General features: G+C 37.7%; 1 protein-coding gene across 5 annotated transcripts in view; it reads left to right on the plus strand.

Annotated features, from left to right (window-relative positions):
* The window catches only part of ULK2 (unc-51 like autophagy activating kinase 2), an 84,630-nt gene that overhangs the window by 38,690 nt on the left and 23,289 nt on the right, over nt 1-22,651 (plus strand). For all 5 annotated transcript variants that reach the window (XR_002811719.2, XM_023653604.2, XM_023653609.2 and 2 more), the window contains exons 14-17: nt 6,425-6,485; nt 15,789-15,926; nt 19,011-19,156; nt 21,039-21,119. Coding sequence is in view for 4 of the 5 variants with exons in the window: in XM_023653604.2 (XP_023509372.1) it covers nt 6,425-6,485; nt 15,789-15,926; nt 19,011-19,156; nt 21,039-21,119 (426 nt within the window). In the remaining variant the exon portion in view is untranslated. The remainder of the gene's footprint in view (nt 1-6,424; nt 6,486-15,788; nt 15,927-19,010; nt 19,157-21,038; nt 21,120-22,651) is intronic.

Consider the following 22,651-nt stretch of genomic DNA (forward strand, 5'->3'; position numbering starts at 1 on the left):
TTGATGAATGGTGCCATGTCCGTGCCCAGAATCTGAACTGAGGAAACCCTGGGCCGCTAAAGTGGAGTGCATGAACTTAATCACTCGGCCATGGGGCCGGCCCCTCCTCTTTCATTTCTGATACTAGTAATTTGTGTTCTCTCTTTTTTTCTTAGTTATCCCGGCTAAAAGCTTATCAATTTTATTGATCTTTTCAAAGAACCAACTTTTGGTTTTGTTGATTTCTTCTATTAATTTCCTGTTTTCAATTTTATTGACTTCTCTTCTAATTCTTATTATTTCTTTTTATTCTACTTACTTTGGATTTAATTTGCTTTTCTTTTTCTGGATTCCTAGGGTGGAAACTTAGGTTATTGAGTTTAGATCTTTCTTCTTTTCTAATATGCATTCAAAACTCTAAATTTCCTTTTAAGTGTTGCTTTTTCTGCTTCCCACAAATTTCAATAAATTGTTTTCATTTTCATTTAGTTCAAAACATTTTAAAATTTCTCTTAAGATTTCTTCTTTGACCTATGTATTACTTAGAAGTGTGTTTAATCTCCATATATTTTGGGATTTTTCCAGTTATCTTTCTGTTACTGATTTCTAGTTTAATTCCACCATGGTCTGAGAGCAGACATTGTATGATTTCTTTTCTTTTAAATTCTTTAAGGTGTATTTTATGGTCTAGAATGTAGTCTGTCTTGGTGAATGTTTCATGTGAGTTGGAGAAAAATGTATATTCTGCTGTTGTTGGATGAAGTAGCCTATAAATGTCAATTATATCTAGATGATTGATAATGTACTTGAGTTCAGGTAAGTCCTTATTTTCTGTCTGCTGGATCTGTCAAGTTCTGAGGGGGGTGGTGTTGAAGTCTCCAACTATGATAGCAGGTTCATCTGTTTGTCCTTGCAGTTCTGTCAGTTTTGCCTTACATAGTTTGATGCCCTGTTGTTAGGGGCATACACGTTAAGAATTGTGCTGTCTTGGGGCTAGCCCCGTGGCCGAGTGGTTAAGTTTGCACGCTCCGCTGCAGGCGGCCCAGTGTTTCGTTGATTCGAATCCTGAGCACGGACATGGCGCTGCTCATCAAACCATGCTGAGGGAGCATCCCACATGCCACAACTAGAAGGACCCACAACGAAGAACATACAACTATGTACCGGGGGGCTTTGGGGAGAAAAAGGAAAAAATAAAATCTTTAAAAAGAAAAATAAATAAAAAGAATTATGTCTTCTTGGAGAATTTATATTTATTTAAATATAAATTTATCATTATATGATGCCCTTCTTTATCCCTGATAACTTTTCCTACTTGAAGTCTGCTGTCTGAAATTAATATACTACTCCTGCTTTCTTTGATTAGTGTTAGCATGGTCTATTTTTTCTCCATCCATTTGCTTTTAACCTTTATGTCTTTATATTTAAAGTGAGGTTTTTTTAAGAGAACATATAGTTAGGTTATGTGTTTTAATCCACTCTGAAATGTCTGTCTTTTAATTAGTGCATTTAGACCATTGGCATTAAAAGTGATTATAGATGTAAAGATCTACCATATTTGTACTGTTTTCTGTTCATTGTCTTTGTTCTTTGTTCCTCTTTTTGTCTTCCACTCTTTTTCTGCCTTTTGTGGTTTTAACTGAGCATTTAATATGATTCCATTTTCTTTCCTTTCTTAGCATATCAATTAGACTTCTTTTTTGCTTTTTTTTAGTGGTTGCCCTAGAGTGTGCAATATACGTTTATAACTAATACAAGTCCTCTTTCAAGTAACACTATACCACTTCCTGGGTAATGTGAGTACCTTATAGTAACAAAATAATCCTAATTCCTTCCTCCTGTCCTTGTATCATTCCTGTCTTTCATTTCACTTATATTTAAGCATATATATACACACACACACACACACAAGATATATACATAAGTGTACATGACCAAATACATTGTTGCTATTATTATTTTGAACAGACTGTTACTCATTTAAGAATAAGAAAAAGAAAAGTTTTTATTTTACCTTAACTCTGTCCTTCCTTGATGCTCTTCCTTTCTTTCTGTAGATCCAGTTTTCTGACCTATATTATTTTCCTTCTCTCTAAAGAACTTATTTTAAAATTTTTTGTAAGGCAGATCTAGTGAGAACAAATCCCTTCCGTTTTTATTTGTCTGAGAAAGTCTTTATTTTTCCTTCACTTTTGAAGGATAGTTTTTCAGGGTGCAGAATTCTAAGTTGGTGGTTTATTTCTCTCAACACTTTAAGTGTTTCACTCCACTTTCTTCTTCCCTGCATGGTTTCTGAGAAGGTGATGTAATTCTTATTTTTGTTCATCTGTAGGTATGGTCTTCTTTTCTTCTGACCTCTTTCAGGAATTTTTATTTTTTGATTTTCTGTAGTTTGAGAATGATATGCCTAGTTATAGTTGTTTTGGGCATTTATCCTGCTTGGTGTTCTCTGAGCTTCCTGGATCTGTGAATTGGTGTCTCACGTTAATTTGGGGATATCCTCAGTTATTATTATTTCAGATAATTCCTTCTGTCCCTTTCTCTCTTTCTTCTCCTTCTATTATTCCTATTACACATGTTACACCTTTTGTAGTTGTCTCACAGATCTTGGATATTCTGTTCTGTTTTTTAAAGTCTTTGTTCTCTTTGTTTTTCAGTTTCTGTGGATTCAGTTGATATCTTTTCTCGCTCAGTTGTTCTTTCCTCAGCTGTGTGCAGTCTACTAATAAGCCTATCAAAGGCTTCTTCATTTCTTGTTACAGTGATTTTTTATCTCTAGCCTTTCTTTTTGATTCTTAGTATTTCCGTCTCTCTGCTTATATTGCTTATCTGATGTTGCATCCTGTCTACTTTTTCCATTCGAGCCCTTACTATATTAATCATCGTTGTAAATTCCCAGTCTGATCATTCTAACATCCTTGCCATCCTTGCCATGTCTGGTTCTGATGCTTGCTCTGTCTCTTTAAAGGGGTTTTTTGCCTTTGGAATGCCTTGTAATTTTTTCTTGATAGCGGTACATCATGTACTGGGTAAAACAAACTGCTGTAAACAGGCCTTTAGTAGTGTGGTAGTTGAGGGGCAAGGGCTGAGGAGCATTCTTGTGTCCCAGGATTAGGTCTCAGTCTTTTAGGGAGCATATGCTTCTGGTCTGTGAATTTCACAAGTGTTTCCGAGTTTCTTCCTCCTGCCTTAGGTCAGACAGGATGGCCAGAGGGGGCTGGAGTTGGGTATTTCCCTTCCCCCAGGTCAGTTAGGCTCTGAGTTTAACCCCAGGAGATTAAGCTCGGATTAACTAGTTTCTCCTGAGGACAGGCCTTGTTAAGAACAGAATGCTCTGACATATTTAAAAATGGCTCCTTTTCCCATCCCCCTGCCAGAAGAAGGAAGAGATTTTTTCTCTTCTATTTACTGTGGGAATCAGATTGAGCTCCTGGAGGTAGGTCTGGCGATATTGTGAGCCCCCCATGACTGGGTCCTCCTGGAGTTTTTAACTCTCAGAGTTGACTGCAATGAGCCTCCGACAAGTTGTCAATTGCAGTTCAGATTTTTCTACCCTGGTTTCTGTGGTGGTTTCTGCTGGTGAGTCTCTTCTCGGGTAAGCCACAGCTCCCTGTATTTGCCTGTCTCTCCAGGCTTGGGGGCATTGGTTTGCCCTGTGTCTTCCCCACTCTTTTGGATCCAAGAAGAATTGTTGATTTTTCAGTCTGTTCAGCTTTTTACTTGTTATTAGAATGAAACATTGACTTCCAAGCTCTCCATTTAAGATGTTTAGAATATCTGTACAATTTAAAAGTAATAATATAACAACTACTTGAGTATGCTTCTCTGATTTTCTTATCTTTCTGTCTGATTTTCCATCTTTTTGTCTTATTGCTCTTTTAGGGGAAATTTCCTTTGTTTTCTTCTAACTCTTCTATTGAGTTTTTCATTTATGCTCTCATATTTTTAATTTTCAGAAGCTATTTTTTTCCCCATCTGAGTATTGTTCTTACTTCAGGGTGCAATATTTTGTTTTATATCTGAGGACATTAATTACATACTTTTTAACGTTCCCCTGAAAAATATTTGTTTAGTTCTTTTTTTGTTCCCCAGTTTGTTTTGGAGTCTGTTTTTCATATTAGAGTCTTTCCTTGAGTGTTTGGTGATTGTTGTGTGCTCATAATTAAGAGTGGAAAATTAAAACATTGTTGGAAAGCTTTGTGTGTGGTGGGTCTTATGGACAGTGAGCCTCCACACTGGGTGATGTGGCTGAGTCATTGCCTTGGATTGCTTCCTTTTTAAAGGGCTGCTCAGATCCCCTGGAGTAGACTTAACCAGTCTTCTGCCTAAAGAGTACATACCTGATACCATGTGAGGGAGCCAAATAGAAGAAGAAGGCTGGGAACCTCAGTAGTCAGTGTGTAAAATTTTGCTTACTAAGCCCCCTTCCTCCGAGCTGTTCTCACCATATACCACCGCCTTCATCTCCGCCTGGTATTCTGTAGTCCAGAGACCTTCTGTTTTATTCTTTCCCAAGTATAAACATCCAGTCTTCTCCTGTAGTGGGAGGGATGGGTGATGCCTGTCTGCATAGAGCTGGGGAAAGGATATAAAATTCTGACAGCTTCCACATTGACTTTAAAAGAATCCTTTCAGTCCTGCCCTTAATGCCATTTTGATAGTTATGTGGTACTGGTAATTACTCAGCCTTTTGGGAATCTGTGATGTAAATTGGTATACTTCTGGGCTTTCCTTCTACTAGGTCAAATACCACTTGTATCAACTTTCTAGCTTCCAAATTTTTGTGGCTGTTGAATTTTTTGTTCTTGTGAGTTTAGGCTCTTCTCTTTTCTCTCCTTCCTTCTTTCCCTATAGTGTCAAAATAACAATATGGTATCAAAATAACAATATAATTACTAAAAACCATTAAAAATTTTTTTGTGGATCTTTTTGTCCTTAGTTAAATTCCATTAGGGATGTCCAATCAAATTACTGAGTTTTAAAGTCACTTGAAAGAATTCTCTGGCGATTATGCTACCAAGTGGATGTGTGATTAGGTTCCTTTGATTCATTCTACTTTTGGTTTCTAGAGATTGTTCTTTTCTTTTGATTTAGTTTTGTTTCATCATTATTTATGGTTCCAAACTCAAAGCTACAAAATGAAGTATACTTAGTGAAACCTAGCTTCTGTCCTTCTAAGGAGTCTATTTTAAAGACTCCTTCCTTGCCCCACTTCTCTTTATCTTCTTACCCTGATTTATTTTCCTTTATACCTCTTATCACTCCCTGACATTATTACTTTATTCACTACTAGAATGTAAGCTTCCTGAGAGCAGGGACCTGAGATATACCAAAATATAGTCATGAGCCTCATAAGGGCATTTCAGTCAGTGACAATCAGCAACTATGATGGTGGTCCCGTAAGATTAGTACCATATAGCCTAGGTGTGTAGTAGGCCATACCATCTAGGTTAGTGTAAGTACACTCTATGGTGTGGGCACAATGATGAAATCACCTAACGACGTATTTCTCAGGACACATCCTGTTGTTAAGCAATGCATGAGTGTAAATGCGTTCCTTATTCCTGTTTAGAGCCAGTCAGAGGGATATTTCTGATTGTTTTTTCCCTTTTTGAGTATAGGTTAACAGCATAGTTTCTTGTTTTAAATTTATATTATTTAGTCAGCACTGCTATTTCACATCAACACGTCTTAATTATACCTTTATAGCCATTTAAAATCACACAGAGCAATGTGATAGTGGATATAACAGCGACAAGGAATGAGGGACCCCTGCATTCCTGAGCTGTGCTCTATTCCCATATACAGATGATGTAGGAGTAGATGAAGATGGCCTGTGGCATGTGCTGCTGTGTCTGAGAGGCCCCAGCTTCCATGACATCTTGTTCAATGGCCCATTCAACACATAAGAGAGTGTTATGCAGGAGCATGGGGGTTTTCCAACCTTAGAGTGAACTAGACTTTGTTTATAGTCAGTTGTGCTGGAATGTGACATGTGTTCCTAAAAATCACCACACTCTGCAAAATTGTTCAATAAAAACCACAGAGTTTATGGGCAAATTGGGATTAGGGGCACAACACTCAAAACCTTTGTCACTGATATATTAAAAGGAGCATGATAAAGACAGTAGCAAAGTTTTTGCACATGTTAAATGGTAGAGAAATACATGAACACTGCAATAAATATGCCACTTAAATATGCCACCTTGAAAAAACCTGACATTTGCTTATAGAAGCGGGCATGGTGAAAGGGTTGCAGCCTGTGAATTCAGCTAGGTGAAATGTTCTGTGTTCACCTATTGTTGCTCATGTACAACATTGCATCATAAGCAAATGGTAAATTTGTGTTGTGCTCAAATTGTTTTCTAGTAATCATATTGGAAGAATTTGTTTTTTAAGCAGGTGGTATAGCAGAACTGACTGTATTTTTCTCTTTCTCCTTTAGATGATATGCCAGTGGGAACTGTTGGCAGACGTGCTTCAAATGAGTTCTTGGTGTGTGGCGGGTATGTTTTGTTTGTTTCACAATTTATCATTTCTTTTTAAAATTTTTAATTGTGGTGAAAAACATAGAATTTGCTGTCTTAACCATTTTTTAAGTTTGCAGTTCAGTAGCGTTAAGTATATTTACAGTAGTGTGCAACAGATCTTCAGAACTTTTTCATCTGGCAAAACCAAAACTTGGTACTCATTATGTAACAGCACTCCCTGCTTCCCCCACCCCCAGGAACTGATAATCACCATTCTACTTTCTGTTTCTATGAATTTCTCTATTTTGGATACCTCATATAAGTAGGATCATACAATATATGTCGTTTTGTGACTAGCTTAGTTCACTCGGCATAGTGTCTTCAAGGTTCATCCATGTTGTAGCATGTCAGAATTTTCTTTTCAAGCCTAAATAATTGCCATTTTGTGTATATACCACATTTGGTTTATCTGTTCATCTGTTGATGGACACTTGGGTTGCTTCTACCTCTTGGCTGTTATGAATAATGCTGCTATGAATGTGAATGTACAAATATTTATTCGAGACCGTACTTTCACTTCTTTTGGATATAAACCCAAAAGTGGGGTTGCTGGATGATATGATAATTAATTCTATTTTAATTTTTTGAGGAGCTGCCATACTGTTTTCCATAGCGATTGCACCATTTTACATTCCTACCAACAGTGCACATGGGATCCAGTTTCTCCGCGTCTTTGTCAACACTTGTTATCTTCTGTTTTTTTTGATAAAAGCTATCTTAATGGGCGTGAGGTGATACAAGCATACCTTGGAGATATTGTTGGTTCGGTTCTAGATGACAGAAATGAAGTGAGTCACAAGCATTTTTTGGTTTCCCAGTGCATGTATCTATAGTTTACACTGTAGTCTATTAAGAGTGCAAGAGCATTATGTCTAAAAAACAAGGTACGTAACTTAATTAGAAATACTTTGTTGGTAAAAAATGCTACCCATCATCTGATCCTTCAGATCTTTGATCCTTGTTAACAATGGTAACATCAAAGATCACTGATCACAGATCATCATAACAAATATAATAATGAAAAAGTTTTAAATATGGAGAGAATTACCAAAATGCGACACAGAGACACGAAGTAAGCAAATGCTGTTGGAAAAATGACATTGATAATGCTTGCCACAAACCTTCAATTTGTAAAAAACAGAGTATCTGTGGAGCACAATATAGTGAAATACAATGAAAATGAGGCATGGCTGTATCTCATTGTGGTTTTGATTTGCATTTCTCTAATGATTAGTGGTTTTGAGCATCTTTTCATATACTTATTTGACATGTGTATATCATCTTTGAAGAAATTGTCTATTCAAGTCCTTTGCCCACTTTTTAATCAGATTTTTTTGTTCTTGGGTTGTAGGATTTCTTTATATATTTTGGATATTAACTCTTTATCAGATACATGATTTACAAATATTTTCTCCCATTCCACAGGTTGTCTTTTCACTCTGTGATGTGTCCTATGAACACAGCAGTTTTAAAATTTGATAATCCCATTTTTATGGTTTTCTGTTTGTTCCCTGTGTTTTTGGTGTCATATCGAAGAAATCATCACCTAATTCAATGTCATGAAGTGTTTCTCCTATGTTTTCTTCTAGGAGTCACATAGTTTTGGGTCTTATTTTTAGATCTTTAATCCTTTTTGAGTTAATTTTTGAATATGGTGTAAGGTAGGGGTCCAGTTTCCTTCTTTTGCATGTAGATGTCTGTTTTTCCCAGTCCCTTTTGCTGGAGAGACTGGCCTTTCCCCAGTGAGTGGTGTTGGCTCCTTGTTGAAGATCGTTTGTCCAATATGCAGGGATTTGTTTCTGGGTTCTCTTCTGTTCTGTTGCTCTGTACGTCTGTCTTTATGCCAGTACCATGCTGTTTTGATTATGATAGCTTTGTAATATGTTTTGAAATCAGAAGTATGAGACATCCAGTTTTGTTCTTCTTTTCCAAATTTGTTTTGACTGTTGAGGGTTCCTGCAGATTCCATATGAATTTTAGGATAGATTTTTCTATTTCTCTAAAAAATGCCATTGGGATTTTGATAGGGATTGCATTGATCTGTGTAGATCACTTTGGGTAATATTGCCATCTCAGTATTAAGTGTTCTAATCCACGAATGCAGGATGTCTTCTCTAATTTCTTTCAGCAAAGTTTTGTAGTTTTCAGCATACAAGTCTTTCACCTTCTTGGTTAGATTTATTCCTAAGTATTTTATTCTTTTTGATACTATTGTAAATGGGATTGTTTTCTTAATTTCCATTTTGGATTGTTCGTTGTTAGTGTATGGAAATGCAACTTGTTTTTTTGTGTTGATTTTGTATCCTGCAACTTCGGTGAATTTATTAGTTCTAATGGGTTGTTTTGTGTGTGAAATCTTTAGGGTTTTCTGCATTTAAGATCATGTTAACTATGAATAGAGATAATTTCACTTCTTTTCCTATTTGAATGCCTTTTATTTCTTTTCCTTTCCTAATTGCTCTGGCTAGGAATTCCATGCTGAATGGAAGTGGTGAGAATGGGCATTCTTGTCTTGTCCCTGATCATAGAGGAAAAGCTTTCAATCTTTCACCATTAAGTATGATGTTAACTGTGGGCTTGTCATATATGGCCTTTATTATGTTGTGGTAATTTCCTTCTATTCCTAGTTTTTGAGTGTTTTTATCATGAAAGAGTGTTGGATTGTGTCAAATGCTTTGCATCAATTGAGATGATGATGTGGTTTTTGCCCTTCTTTTTGTTAATATGGTGTATTATAATTCCTATTTGGTGGTGGTATATCATCCCTTTAGTGTGCTTTTGAATTTGGTTTGCTAGTATTTTGTTGAGGATTTTTGCATCAAACTTCACCTAGGGATATTGTTCTGTAAGTTTTCTTATAGTCTCTATGTCTTGCTTTATCTTGGTATCAGGGTAATGCTGAACTCATGAAATGAGTTTGGGAGTGTTATCTTTAATGTTTTGGAAGAGTTTGACAAATGTTGGTGTTAATTTTTTTAAAGTTTGGTAAAATTCACCAGTTGAAGCCATCTGGTCCTGGGCTTTTCTTTGTTGGGTTGTTTTAGATCACCAATTCAATCTTTTTACTAGTTATGGGTCTGTTCAGATTTTCTTTTCCTTCATGAATTTATCCGTTTCTTCCATTTCTGATTTTGAGTCTTCTTTCTTTCTTTTTTTTTTTTGGTGAGGAAGATTGGCCCTGAGCTAACATCTGTTGCCAATCTTCTGCTTTTTGCTTGAGGAAGATTGTTGCTGAGCTAAAATCTGTGCCAGTCTTCCTTCACTTTGTGTGTGGGATGCCACCACAGTGTGGCTTGACGAGTGATGTATAGGTTCAGGCCTAGAATCTGACCCTGTGAGCCCCAGGCCGCCAAAGCAGAGCCCTTGAACTTAACCACCATGCCACCGGGCTGGGCCCAAGCCCACTTTTTTTTTTTTATTGATCTTTCATCTGGTTGTTCTATCCATTATTAGAAGTGGGATATTGAAGTCTCTAACTATTGTAGAATTGTCTGTTTCTCCCTTGAATTCTGTCAATATTTCCTTCATGTATTTGGGAGTGCTGATGTTTGGTGCATAAATATTTATAATTGTTATATCTTCCTTGTTAATTGGCCCTCTTACCATTGTTTAATGTCCTTTTTTGTCTCATAACAGTATTTGACTGAAAGTCTATTTTGTCTGACACTAATGTAGCAACCCCTGCTCTCTTATGGTTGCCATCTGCATGGAATATCTTTTCTATCCTCTCCCTTTCAGCCTAATAGAGAAAGGTTTATTATTGCTGTTTTGTTGCTTTTCTGTTATGTCTTGTGGGGTTTTTTGTTGCTCATTTCCTCTCTTACCACCCTCCTTTGTGTTTTGTTGATTTTTTTGTAGTGACGTGCTTTAATTTTTTTCTCATTTCCTATTGTGTCTATTCTATAGCTACATTCTTTGTGGTTACCATTGAGATTCCATAAAATATCTGAAAGTTATAACAATCTATTTGAAACTGATAACAACTTCAATTGTATACAAGACTCTACTCCTGTAGAGAGTATAGGAGTATACTGCCCCCTCCACTTTATGTTATTGGTGTCACAATTTGCATCTTTATTGTGTACCCATTAAGATAGATTTATAGGATTTTCTTGAGTCCTTTTGTCTCCTAGATTCTATAGAAGAATTTGAGACATGCTCATCTCAAAGGAGGGAAAAAGAGTGGTGGCAGAACTACATAATGGCTCTGAAAGCTTCTGTTCTGTCATCAGACTATTTCCTTCTGCTTTGACAACAGCATGTCCCAAATGGGAGCTGCTCTTTCAACCTGCTTCCCAGGCGTTGTGGCTGGGAGTACACTAGGGAGTGTAAAAATGAGTCCAGGGAGAGGTCATGAATATTTGGAAAAAAATAATACACTCTATCACAAGATACTAAGTGCAGTGAAAACAGAAATATAAAAAGAATACTAAAAATTATGCTGTTGACCTTAAACAAGTAGACAGCTAGTTGTTTGTCCAGCAAAAATGGGTTTATATGGGATCAGCAAAGAATTGCAGTTCGAGGTCTGCAACCATGGTGAGCCACATACGAGTTTCCCAGCAGCAAGGGAGCAGAAACTCTATAGAGGGGAAGAGGAAGTTGGCAGAGCTGTTGGAAACAGAGAGTTGTAGTGTACTGGCTTTTCACTGGCTGCGTTGTGACAGTCTCTCACTGGCTGAGCTTCTTTCCAGTCAAGAAGAGGAAGTCTTTCTTTTTCCTGTTGATCTTTTCCGTCGACGTAGGGCCTGAGAGCTCCCACTTTTGGCTTCCCAACTCCAATTTAATGAGGTTTCTGTTTATTAATTTCCACAGCTGAATGCAAAATTAAAATGGTTTGATGCAGGTGGAAAGCTTATTCTTTGTGGAGCCATTAAGATTTCATATCTCCATATCCCAGTGCTATCATTTCATATGATATACCCTGTAATTTTAGTAGTATATTTACCTCACTTTTATTGAAATTACTTTGAAATGTTTTATTATATTGAAATGAGTAATTTTTTTCTAAAGATCAGAAATCTTCTTGGAAAACTAAATCTAGTCTTATAAGAATATACTAGAAAAATAAGACTCAGGATATAGAATTTTACTTTCTAGCATCCGTTAGGGAACATATATTGAGGGAACTATATGTACATGTTGTTTGATGTTAACAAAAACCTCTTAAAGTCTTAGGATCTCAAGTTTTTGGCCTGTGCTCCTTTGGCATTTCTGGGCACAAATTTAGTCTGCCTTTTCAGGAAAGCATTGCTTAGGTTAAGAGTTTGAGTGAATTTACAGTGTGGTGTCAAAGATAATTAGACACTATTGTGAGCCACACTTAAATGAATCTTTTATTTTTCTTAGATATATTAATAGTGAAATGCCCGAGTTAGTACCAACTCTCTTGAGGTTTTCATTTTGTCTGTCTCTAAAACAGGTTTAGAAAGTTATACTTCTTGACATTATTGCCTAGTTTCCTGATCTTTCATTGAATGTCAGCTGGATAGTACGTGCCTACCAGGTTACTTGTGAAAGCTTGCCAAAGACTTGTCAGATCTTGCTGGACTGCTCCTTAACAGTGTCGATGCATTTTAGCACTTTGAAGGAATTTTTTTTATAGGAAAAACAATAAAATGCTATGGAAAAAAATCCAATTTTGGACCAGGAATTTTGGAACTATGTGGTCGTTTATCAGTAAAATGTCTAAAGCCGGAAGTTCTCTTAGTGTCTCAGTAATGTTTGGTGATGCCTCTATGCTAATGGAAATACCTAACAGTTCCATTGGTTACGTAGTTCAGCCTGAACAACTTAACAGCAGTTTTAGTTTCAGTTGGTGGTGGTAGTTTTCAAAGTGTCAGTGTGTTTACTTAGACAGTTTAATGTCCTCCAGGCACCGTTTGAGCAGCAGGGGCCCCCTGGAGTCCCTCGTGCATGGTTGAGGAACCATGGGGATAAGCACATCTGTACAGACTTGTTTGCTACCTTTCTTTGCAGATGTGTTTTAAATATAGGAATTGTATGTTTCCATGTTTTCACTTCTTTTGATTTGCTGCTGTGTTTTCTTCTTGAGTAGTCTTTGGCTCCTTTCTCAGCTTCTCTTCCTATGGTATAATTCTTTAACTTTTCTTTCCTTCACCGATAAGTGCATTTTCACCTAAAGAAACTCTTCTTAGTGCTAGTTCTTTCAGTACCCATATGACAGTCTCCAGTACATGCAGGGAGTGTAATATCCATTCCTTGTCCACCCAGACGGAAAGTAGGCACAGCCATAGGAGTTAGGATATTGCATTTTTTTAATGTTTAAAGAATTTTTTTCTTTTTCTATATATGTATTTTTTCTTTTTCTTCGTTGTTTGCTTTTTTTTTTTAGTTTTAGGTTATCAGAATTTAGAAGACTAATTGTTACCAGCCATTGATGTAGGCCAACTGTGTGCACAGTCTGTGGTGCATTGGGGTGTGTCTTCTCTGAGTGGATTCCTACTTCTGTGATGGCTTCTCACAGACGCTGACCCCTTTCTTGCTGGACCTGTCACCTTTCCATCTGCAGCCATGGGCCTGTATACTAGGCTAGGCCCTTCAGTCTTTGTTGCTCCCTCTCACTTGGTGCTGCCCTGTGAGCTTGAGCTCACAGCTGTGGCTCAGCACGTGGTGCAGGGATTGGGCTTCCTGGGAACTCGTGTGTGCATAGATCCTTCCCTCTTCTCACTCTCCGTCTTGGTATTACATTCCAGCTGTGTCCTGCCATCCAGTCACTTGTTAACCTCTTGGGGTTGTCTCATGGAGTCTTCCTAAATCAGAGGGAATGATTGGGACTCTCCTGTTGTAAAGATTGTGAATTTGAAGAAGCTGTCGTGCAATCTAGTCTTTTAGTTGTCCTTTTGTATTTGTGGGAGAAGATAGATAGAACGACGTATGATTGTGTTACGACGTGGGCAAATGCTTAGTCTTACATGCAGGGCAAAGATGACTTTCCACAGAGAATCCTCTGAACTGCAGGACCTAGTGGAGGTGAGGAGGACATGCTGGAGACTCAGGGCATACATAGACCTTCCTTTTCCTCACCTTGGGCTTAGGGAGTTGGGTAATGGTTAAATATCGCTGTTAATATAAAGCTAGACAGAGAATTGGCTGCAGTGGTCTTAGCAAGCTGGAGCTCTTGGAATTTGTCCAGGGAAGACTTTCTGGACTGAGCAAGCCTGCTTGAAGGTCCTGTCCAGAGATTCTGAGACAACATTTACAGGACGCCTGCCGTGGCTATTCATCTGATACGCTGGGTGTATGGGGAAGCCAGAGTCATTAGAGAAGCCAGCTGGTTGCTTAGGATTCCTTGAGAGAGGTGCTTTGAATTATGAGGTTGCTAAGTTTACTTCTTAGAGTACCTTTGTCCAACTTCTTAACTTCCCTGTGTTGATTAACAAGTACAGGAAAAATATTAGAACTTGACAATGTATAAGTTAAAAAAATTTCCAAGATGTACTTGCTTCATCAACTCTTTATTTACTCATTAAGTTGAGACAGTGAAAGATGGCATTTGTTCATCCATATTCTGATATTTGATGGCTGTGCTGGTTGTTCTGTTACTGAGGAACTTAGGTTGTTGGGCCTGTGTGTGCACTGGGTTGCAGGTACCTCAGTTGGTTAGCGAAGTCTTGTAAAGCTGTTTAGTTTTGAGTAGTAGAAGTTGTTTTGTTTTGATTTGTTTTCAGGTTGTAGATTAACTTCATAATCAGATCTATAGATATTAAAAACATAAATCATTGTATTTAAAGGATACTTAATGGAATTACCTAAAGGAAAAATAGAGAGCTTATAGAAGCACACTAAATGGTGTATGAGTGACGAATTCCACTTGGCTATAAACAACAGGGTGGCTAACCATAGTGTAGTTGAACACTAAAGGTTTAGTTTTCTTGCATGAAGAGAAGTCAAGATAAATAGTTGTTGCTTTTGTTTCTGTGGCTCAAGGAAATTGTGTCTCCAGTTCTTTTGGCCTTTTCTTTGTGGTTCCAAGGTAGCTGTTGAAACTCCAGCAGGCATACCCACGTTCCAGGTGGGAGGAAGGAGGAAGAATGAATAGAAGACTTCCACTTAGATCTCATTGACAAAGAAAGACATATGACTACTCATGGCTGCAAGGGTGTCTGGGATATATCATAATTTAACTGGATGAATCACTAACCTTCCATAAAATTTGAGTTCTGTTAGTAAGAAACAGTGGGTGAATAAATATTGGGAAAGCAGCTAACATCTCTGCTACAGCTAAGATTTTCTTTTCATTTAAATATGAAACGGGCTGGCCCGGGCTGCTTCGGTGGCCCGGGGTTTTGTTGGTTCGGATCCTGGGTGGGACATGGCACTGCTCATCAGGGCATGCTGAGGCGGCGTCCCACATAGCACAACTAGAAGGACCTACAACTAGAATACGCAACTATGCACTGGGGGGCTATGGAGAGGAGGAGAAGAAGAAAAAAAAGAAATACTCTGGTAGTTCTAATAGTTCAAAAAGTTCTAAAGTGGTGCTTTAGAAGATAATCATATTGTTTGTTTGGATAAGTAAATATATAATTTGTTTATATCTGTAATATTGTAATTGGGAAAGAGTGGGAGATTTGTGTGGCTGTTTTAGAATTATAGAAGGGCAGAAGAATGAAATGAGTCATCTTTCTTAAGGGCAGTAATGTCCCTGATCTTTCAAGATATGTTGTAAATTGAATTGAAGTCATCTAAGGATATACTATTTCTGAAATTATGAAAAGCAAGGAAAGAGGCTATTAAACCAAATACTAACACTTCAAAATGTGGACCTCAGATCAGTAATATGCTACGAGAGTTGCGCAATGTATCTTTCAATCTTCATAAAAGTCAGAGTTCCTTGGGAACGTTTACTGCATTCATAACTTTTGTAAACATTCCAGTCATCTTTGCTCTTGAACTTCCTGTTCTTTTACCCAGCGTATTTTCCTAGAAATATTTTTTTCTCTCACACAGTAACGAATAGCAGATTGTGGGCGGAAACTGAGTTTTGCTGACCTATTGTTGTAGAGAAATATTTTTCTAGTTTCTTGTTACAATTCTTAGTCCTTGATATGCATATGAATGCCAGAAGAGTTCTTTAAATGAGAGGTATGATTTTTTGGCTTTATAGATATATTTTAAGATGATCATTTCTTTTCAAATACAAGAGTGATCATTTGGCTTTTTCTGTCTTTTTCTTTAAATATCACCAACGAGTCAAATGAAAGAAAAAGGGTCTTACTTGGATTTCTTTCCTTTTTCAATAAATTATGGTTGCAGGCAGTGTCAGCCTACTGTGTCACCTCACAGTGAAGCAGCACCAATTCCAGTTCCTACTCAGATAAGGAATTATCAGCGCATCGAGCAGAATCTTACATCTGCTGCCAGCTCTGGCACAAATCTGCATGGTTCTCCAAGGTAAGCTAGTATTTTTTCCTTTCTTAATTGTTTTTCTTTTCTTTTAACAATGTTGTTGTTGTTACTTTCCATGGTCGGCTTAGTCTCTTACATATGTGTATAGTAGAGGTGTACAAAATTGAATAATAAAAAAAACTTGTAATGCATTTATTTAAATGATATTTGAGCTTGGCTGGATAACATAGCATGATATGTATATATTTGTCCACACATGTAATTATTTTTAAGAAGAGAGGAAGAAATTGTTAAAAAATGAAATCTCTCCAATTGTAGCAGATTATTTCCATATTATTTATTTCTTCCACATCCTGAAACCACACTAAGGTAGTAAAGGAATGACAAAGGTATAAGTCCACAAAGACAAGTAAAATAAGAATAAGTGTTCAGTGGATGAGAGATTTCAGTAAATTTCTGGAAGAGGGATGCCTGGTGTATCAGGGCAGGTATAAGTGTGCATGCAGTCAGAGATTCTGACAAGATGAGAGTGACTGTACCCTCAGAGACTTAAATCTCAGAGAACTCAGGTAGAGTGGAAGGATGGAGGCATAAGGCTAAAAAACAGGAAAACTGAATCTGGAGGAAATAGCAAAAATCCAAAGAAAATAAAACTTATTTAAAAAATTAGTACCCTTGGAGATAGGTTAGAGACTGCGTCCATAAATGAGAACAGAATGCTGAGGCTGGCCTGGTGGCCGAGTGGTTAAGTTCACGTGCTTTACTTTGGTGGCCCGGGGTTTGCTGGTTCAGATCCTGGGCACGAACTTAGCCACTGCTTATCAAGCTGTGCTGTGGCGGCATCCTATATAGAAGAACTAGAAGGACTTACAACTATGGAGCAGGGCTTTGAGGAGGAAAAAAAAAAAAACAGGGAGAATGGCAACAGATGTTAGCTCAGGGCCAATATTCCTCACCAAAAAACCTCCCCCAGAAAACAGAATGCTATTGAAAACCATTAAAATAAAAAACACCTCTTGGACATTACAAAATATAGTAACTGAAATAAATAAAAATAAATGTTGGGGGGGCTGGCCCCATGGTTGAGTCCCTGCGCTCTGCTTCGGTGGCCTAGGGTTTCGCTGGTTCGAATCCTGGGCATGGACATGGCACTGCTCGTCAGGCCATGCTGAGGTGACATCCCACATGCCACAACTAGAAGGACCCACAACTAAAAATACACAACTATGTACTGGGGGTCTTTGGGGGAAAAAAGGGAAAAATAAAATCTTTTAAAAAAAATAAAAATAAAATAAATGTTGGAAGACAAAGTTGGGGAAGTATCTGAAATAGGTGAATCAAATAAAGAAGATGGAAAATATGAATGAAAAAAATTCTTCAAGGATTAATTAATATAGGCATTCCAGAGAGAACAAGTAAAATGTTGAGGAAGAAAATTTCTAGGAAATAATCAAGAAAAAATTTTCCAGAATTGGAGGATATAAGATTTTAGATTATAGGGCCCACCAAATGAATAGCTCAATGAATAGAAAAAGATCCTCATGATCTTGTAGGATATAATTGAGAAAACTTCTACAAAGGGCATTTTGGCAATATCTATGAAAATTATTAATGTATATATCTTTTGACCCAGCATTTCAACTTCTGGTAACTTATTCTACAGATATACCATCCTTGCCTGTGTATGAAATTGCATGCATATAAAGTTAATTGTTCTAATAGGAAAGGATGAGAAATAAGCCCAGTTCCCACTAGTAAGGGACTGATTTATTATGGTCTGTCTGTGACAATGGAACACCTTCCAAAAGAGTAAAGAAGCTCTCCATGTCCTGAGGTAGAAGAATTTCCAGGGTATATTATAAAATGAAAAAAGCGAAGTGCTTAACAGTGTATTAGCAGTGGTTCTCAAAGCGTGGTCTATGGCTCCCTTTCAGAGGGTCCATGAGGTCAAAACTGTTTTCATAATAATACTAGGTACTGTTTGCTTTTTTCACTGTCTTGACATTTGCGCTGAGAGTGCAAAAGCAATGATGGCAAAACTGCTCATGCCTTAAAATGCGTCAGGGGAGTGGCACCCAATTGTACTGTTAGTCTTTGTATTCTTTACCACCACACACTTGCAGGACCAAGGACTGTCTTTAATGAAGCAATAAAAATTATTATTTTTCTTTGAAAATCTTGACCTTGAGTGGAGTGTAGGCATAAAGCACTTTTGCTGCACGTTGAAGGAGTTCTCTTAAGGAAAAGCACTTGTATGATTGTTTTATTGCAAGCTAAACTAGCCACTTTTTTCATGGAATACCATTTTTACTTAACAACTGACAAACTATGGTTATGGGTATTTAGCAGCCATTTTGCTGAAGATGAACTAAATCAGTCTGTCACTTCATAGAAAACTATAGTGACATAAAATTTGAGCTCTTGTCTTGAGCAAAATTTAGAATTTTGGAAAACTTATATTCACTACTGTGATCTTGATAGCTTCGGTTACCTCTTGACAGCCATTTCTGTTAAGATTGGTGGTGATATATATGTATATATTTTAAGATTGGTCCTCAGCTAACATCTGTTGCCAATCTTCCTCTTTATTTTTTCCTTTTCTCCCCAAAGCCCCAGCACATGTTGTATGTCTGTTGTAAGTCCTTCTAGTTCTTGTGTGTGGGATACTGCTACCACATGGCATACGCAAAAACCCTCAGGAATCTTCAGTAATTTTAAGACTATAAAGAGGACCCAAGACCAACAAAATGGAAAGTAGTTGGTATGGTATATATTACCTTTGTTAAAACAAGATGAAAATAAGATTATGTATTCAGTTTGTTTGGTCTATCTGAATTAAGGAGCTCTCGAAGGATACATTAGAAACTAAAAATGGTAAAATGGTGGTAACCCTTTGAGTAGGATTGAAGAAGTGTTGGGAATTAGGCAGGTAGGATACAAGGATGGGAAGGGAGACTTCACTCTATATATTTTCATTCATTTTGTTGTTGTTGTTCCACATGACTATGTTACATATTTTTTAAAAATCTACTCCATGGCATGTTATTTGGAAATTTTTTTTTAAAGACAGAAATAAATAGAGAGTTCTAGAACCTGTCAAAGAGGGAATAATTTTCTTTTTCTTTTCAGATCTACGGTGGTACGAAGGTCTAACACCAGCCCGATGGGCTTCCTCCGGCTGGGATCCTGCTCCCCGGCACCGGCAGACACAGTACAGACAGTTGGACGAAGACTCTCTACTGGGTCTTCCAGGCCTTACTCACCATCCCCTTTGGGTAAGGAGAGTTTAAAGCGGTTGTTTTCAACCTTTTTTCACTATGACAAATCTGATATGGCGTTCTCTTTAGGAACTTTGGCTCAGGATGGCAGTGAGTCTCAGCTGCTTGGGAGCCATTTCCACCCCTCCAACTCTACCTTGCTAACTCCCTCTTAAGAATCGCTATAGAAATTTGTTAGGACCTCTAATGGAAATAAAATAATGTAAATAGATTTTATGGCTAAAAAGCGTCTCCGTTGGGTTTGGACTTCAAACACAAAATCAGAAATGCTAGGTTAAAGAACATAAAATGCCTACCCTGCATGGCACTCAGATTTATGAGGATCAGAAGACAATAGTGTACATAACACCACTGGGTACATTCACCAGAGGCCTTTCAGGTCCAGGAGGCATGTGGTGGCAGCTTCATTACAGATGCTCCCACCTCTCCCCATACCATATACAGCAACAAGGAGAATGCTAAAACAAACGCAAACCATAAAACCACAGCAACAACAAAAACCCAGCCAAATGGAAAAACAAACCTCAAACCACATGTTTAGTGAAACAAAAAGACAAAGAAAATGCTCCAGTGTCAGAATACATGTAAGAAAGGCCAAAGCAACTGGATTGCAGCACCTGTGAGGAACAGCATTGGTGTGCTGGGGAAGAACAGGGGGCACAGAGAAGGCCCAGTGGTGGCAGATCTCAAAATTGGGGGAAAAAAAAAATTATATACATATATTTACTTCCGAAGGAGCGGACCCCTATCCTCAGTCAAAACTGCTGGCGTAGGACTAAAAGGGAATGGGAAGAAATCTCAGGAGGGAGGCAGAGGAGGAAGGATTGAAGTAGTGGCCAGGAGCCTTGATTGAAAAAAAAAAGAAAAATCACAATGATAGTGTTTTAAAAAAAGTTTATATTACCACCTCACCTGTTGCAATGATTTTGAAGCTATTTTTAGCTGAACAAACTACTTCCAATAAAATCTTGACCCTCCCTCAACCCCCAGCAGCCCCTGAGGCTCTCCAAGGTCTCCAGAGACAAGGTCCTTATCCTTGCACTCAAGGAGAAGGCCCTTCCTCAGGATCTCATTGTTGCCTGCCTGCCCAACCACTTGGTCAGTGCCTCTTCTTTTTTGTAGACATGTGTCTCCTGTCTGCTTAAACTCCTTGAAGCCTTCCCAACTCTCTCCCTCTTGTTAGTTTGGGTTCTCAGAGGTAGATGCAAAGAAGATGTGCAAGAGGGTGATTGGGGAGACACCTGTGATGAATAAAAAGGAGGAAACGGGAGTCGGCAGCGAGTCACTTCAGACCTCCATGCAAGTCTGACCCTATAAGAGACAGGGGAAGGAAGGAGGAGTGGGCCAGAGGAGTCTTGACTATAGTGAGTTCCAGAAGGTTTTAGCAAGGCTGAAGGAGTGTTCCCAAGCGCTAAGTTGTCCTGCTCGAAGCAGCCTGAGTTAGTGCATCGTCCACACACAGTCATCAGCTAGGAGCAGCCCTTGGGAGCACACCTCAGCAGGAGCGTGTGGATCCAGAGGGACAGCAGCAGGGCTGTCAGTCAGCTGTGCCCCTGCGGCTCCACAAGCCCCAAACACTTTGTGCAAACTCTTTGTACTTCTCTGTCTTAAAGACATACCTGTTACAGGCATCGATTTGTTTACATGGCTTTCTTTCCAGTTACTCTTGTTTGAAGGCAGATTGTGCGATACTTTTGATCTTAGTGTGCCCAGCACCCAGCACATTGGTTGCTCGGTAAGTGTTAGCTGAACTAGATCTTTGCTAATTAGATTTTTTAAACTATAATGTACTATGCAATTTTGTGTATGTGTTGCCTGTTTCCATCTTTTATTGGATTTGAATCTTTTCTCCTTCCTTTCCCCATTTCCCTCTTCATAGTTGGTACCATTCCTGAGCAGTTGAGTCAGTGTTGCTGTGGGCATCCTCAGGGCCATGAATCCAGGAGTAGAAACTCGTCAGGTAGGAGATGCATTTGGTATGTTAATATTTTTAATCCTGTTATAAGTGGATTTGAGTTAAGTTTTTCTAGACTCATCAAAAGAACAGAATGATATGAAATATTTTCTCTATTGTTTTTTAGAATCTTGGTCTAATATATTTTAGCATTTCATATAGCCAATCAGATATCTCCTTTTGGATATATGATTCTTTTATGAAAGTAGGTCTTAAGAATTAAGTAACTTAGCTAAAGTTTGGTCATTGACACAGATAATAAAAATCAATCTAGAAAATGAGATTTCATTACTTTGATTAATACTATTCTTGATAAGAACTGCCAGTTAGCATCAGATAAAAAAGAAATATATTTACTTTATTATATAATGTGTATAAATCTGAAAAGATATGTGTAATTCATACTTTTATAAGTCAAATCTTAGTGTATGTGCATTTGAGGAGTTGGCTAGTTAAAGGAATCCTGTGTTACTTTATAAAAGCACTCTTTCCTAAGTTTAGTTTTTCATATTTTGTGTTTCCTTAAAAATGAAGCTTAGATAACTTTCTCCAGATCATAGCATTTTGCCACTAATTTCATTTGTGTGTGTATGCCACTAATTTCATTTGTGTGTGTATATATACACACACGCACACATATACGTATACATATATATATACACACACACAGACACACACAAATATATACATATACATATATATATAAGTGTGGCAGAACCCAGTTCTGAAAACTTAAATACCAGATTTAGGATGAGATTAAGCCAGGAGTGATTGGTAGCAAAAGCTCTCATTGGTGCTGCTTTTGGAAGGCTGATGGTTATAGGTCACTAAGAAGATTTGTATGTCCTTAACATTATTGGTGGTAGTCTGGCTTGCAAGAAGCTCCAAAGAATTTGTCACTGGAGCTCAGGGCTTCGTGGACCTTAAGTTGGCAACAAGGTTTGTGTGGGAGAATTCCCTTAGTTGCCAACTGTTCACCGTATCAAGACCCTGTCTCCCAGGCTCTTGATATAGTGTCCCCTTAAGAGGCAAGAATATCTGTGGTTGGACAAGTGTTTCCTTTGTAGAGAATATGGATACTTCAGGTTTTAAATGAATTTCGTTAATGAAGTTGACATAAATTTATTAAAATGCTTGTTATTTTTAGATATATAAATAAAATCCAGGAAAGGTGTATTATCTTTCTAATTTTCTTTCTTACATTATATATATATTTTGAAGAGGGGTCATTCTGGGTTAGTTTGGAAAGTTCTTTTAGTTGTTGTGAGAATGATTACATTGATATACCCAAGTATGTTTTCATATAAAGAGTAGAAATCATCTTGTTCAGCACAGATTTTTATTGTTTTCATTAACTTTAGCCATTTACTGTATAGTTGTCTTTGGTGGCAAATAGACCTTGCATTAATCTGAGTTATTTGATAGCTGCTGATAAAAACAGATAGTATACCGTATATCATCAACTTCTGTCTCTTGAGAATGCCAACAACAGTGACTTGTCACTGTTTTGTAAAGGATGCCAACAAATAGTCTATTGC

Source organism: Equus caballus, chromosome 11 (genome assembly GCF_041296265.1).
Source record: "Equus caballus isolate H_3958 breed thoroughbred chromosome 11, TB-T2T, whole genome shotgun sequence".
Classification (NCBI taxonomy): domain Eukaryota; kingdom Metazoa; phylum Chordata; class Mammalia; order Perissodactyla; family Equidae; genus Equus; species Equus caballus.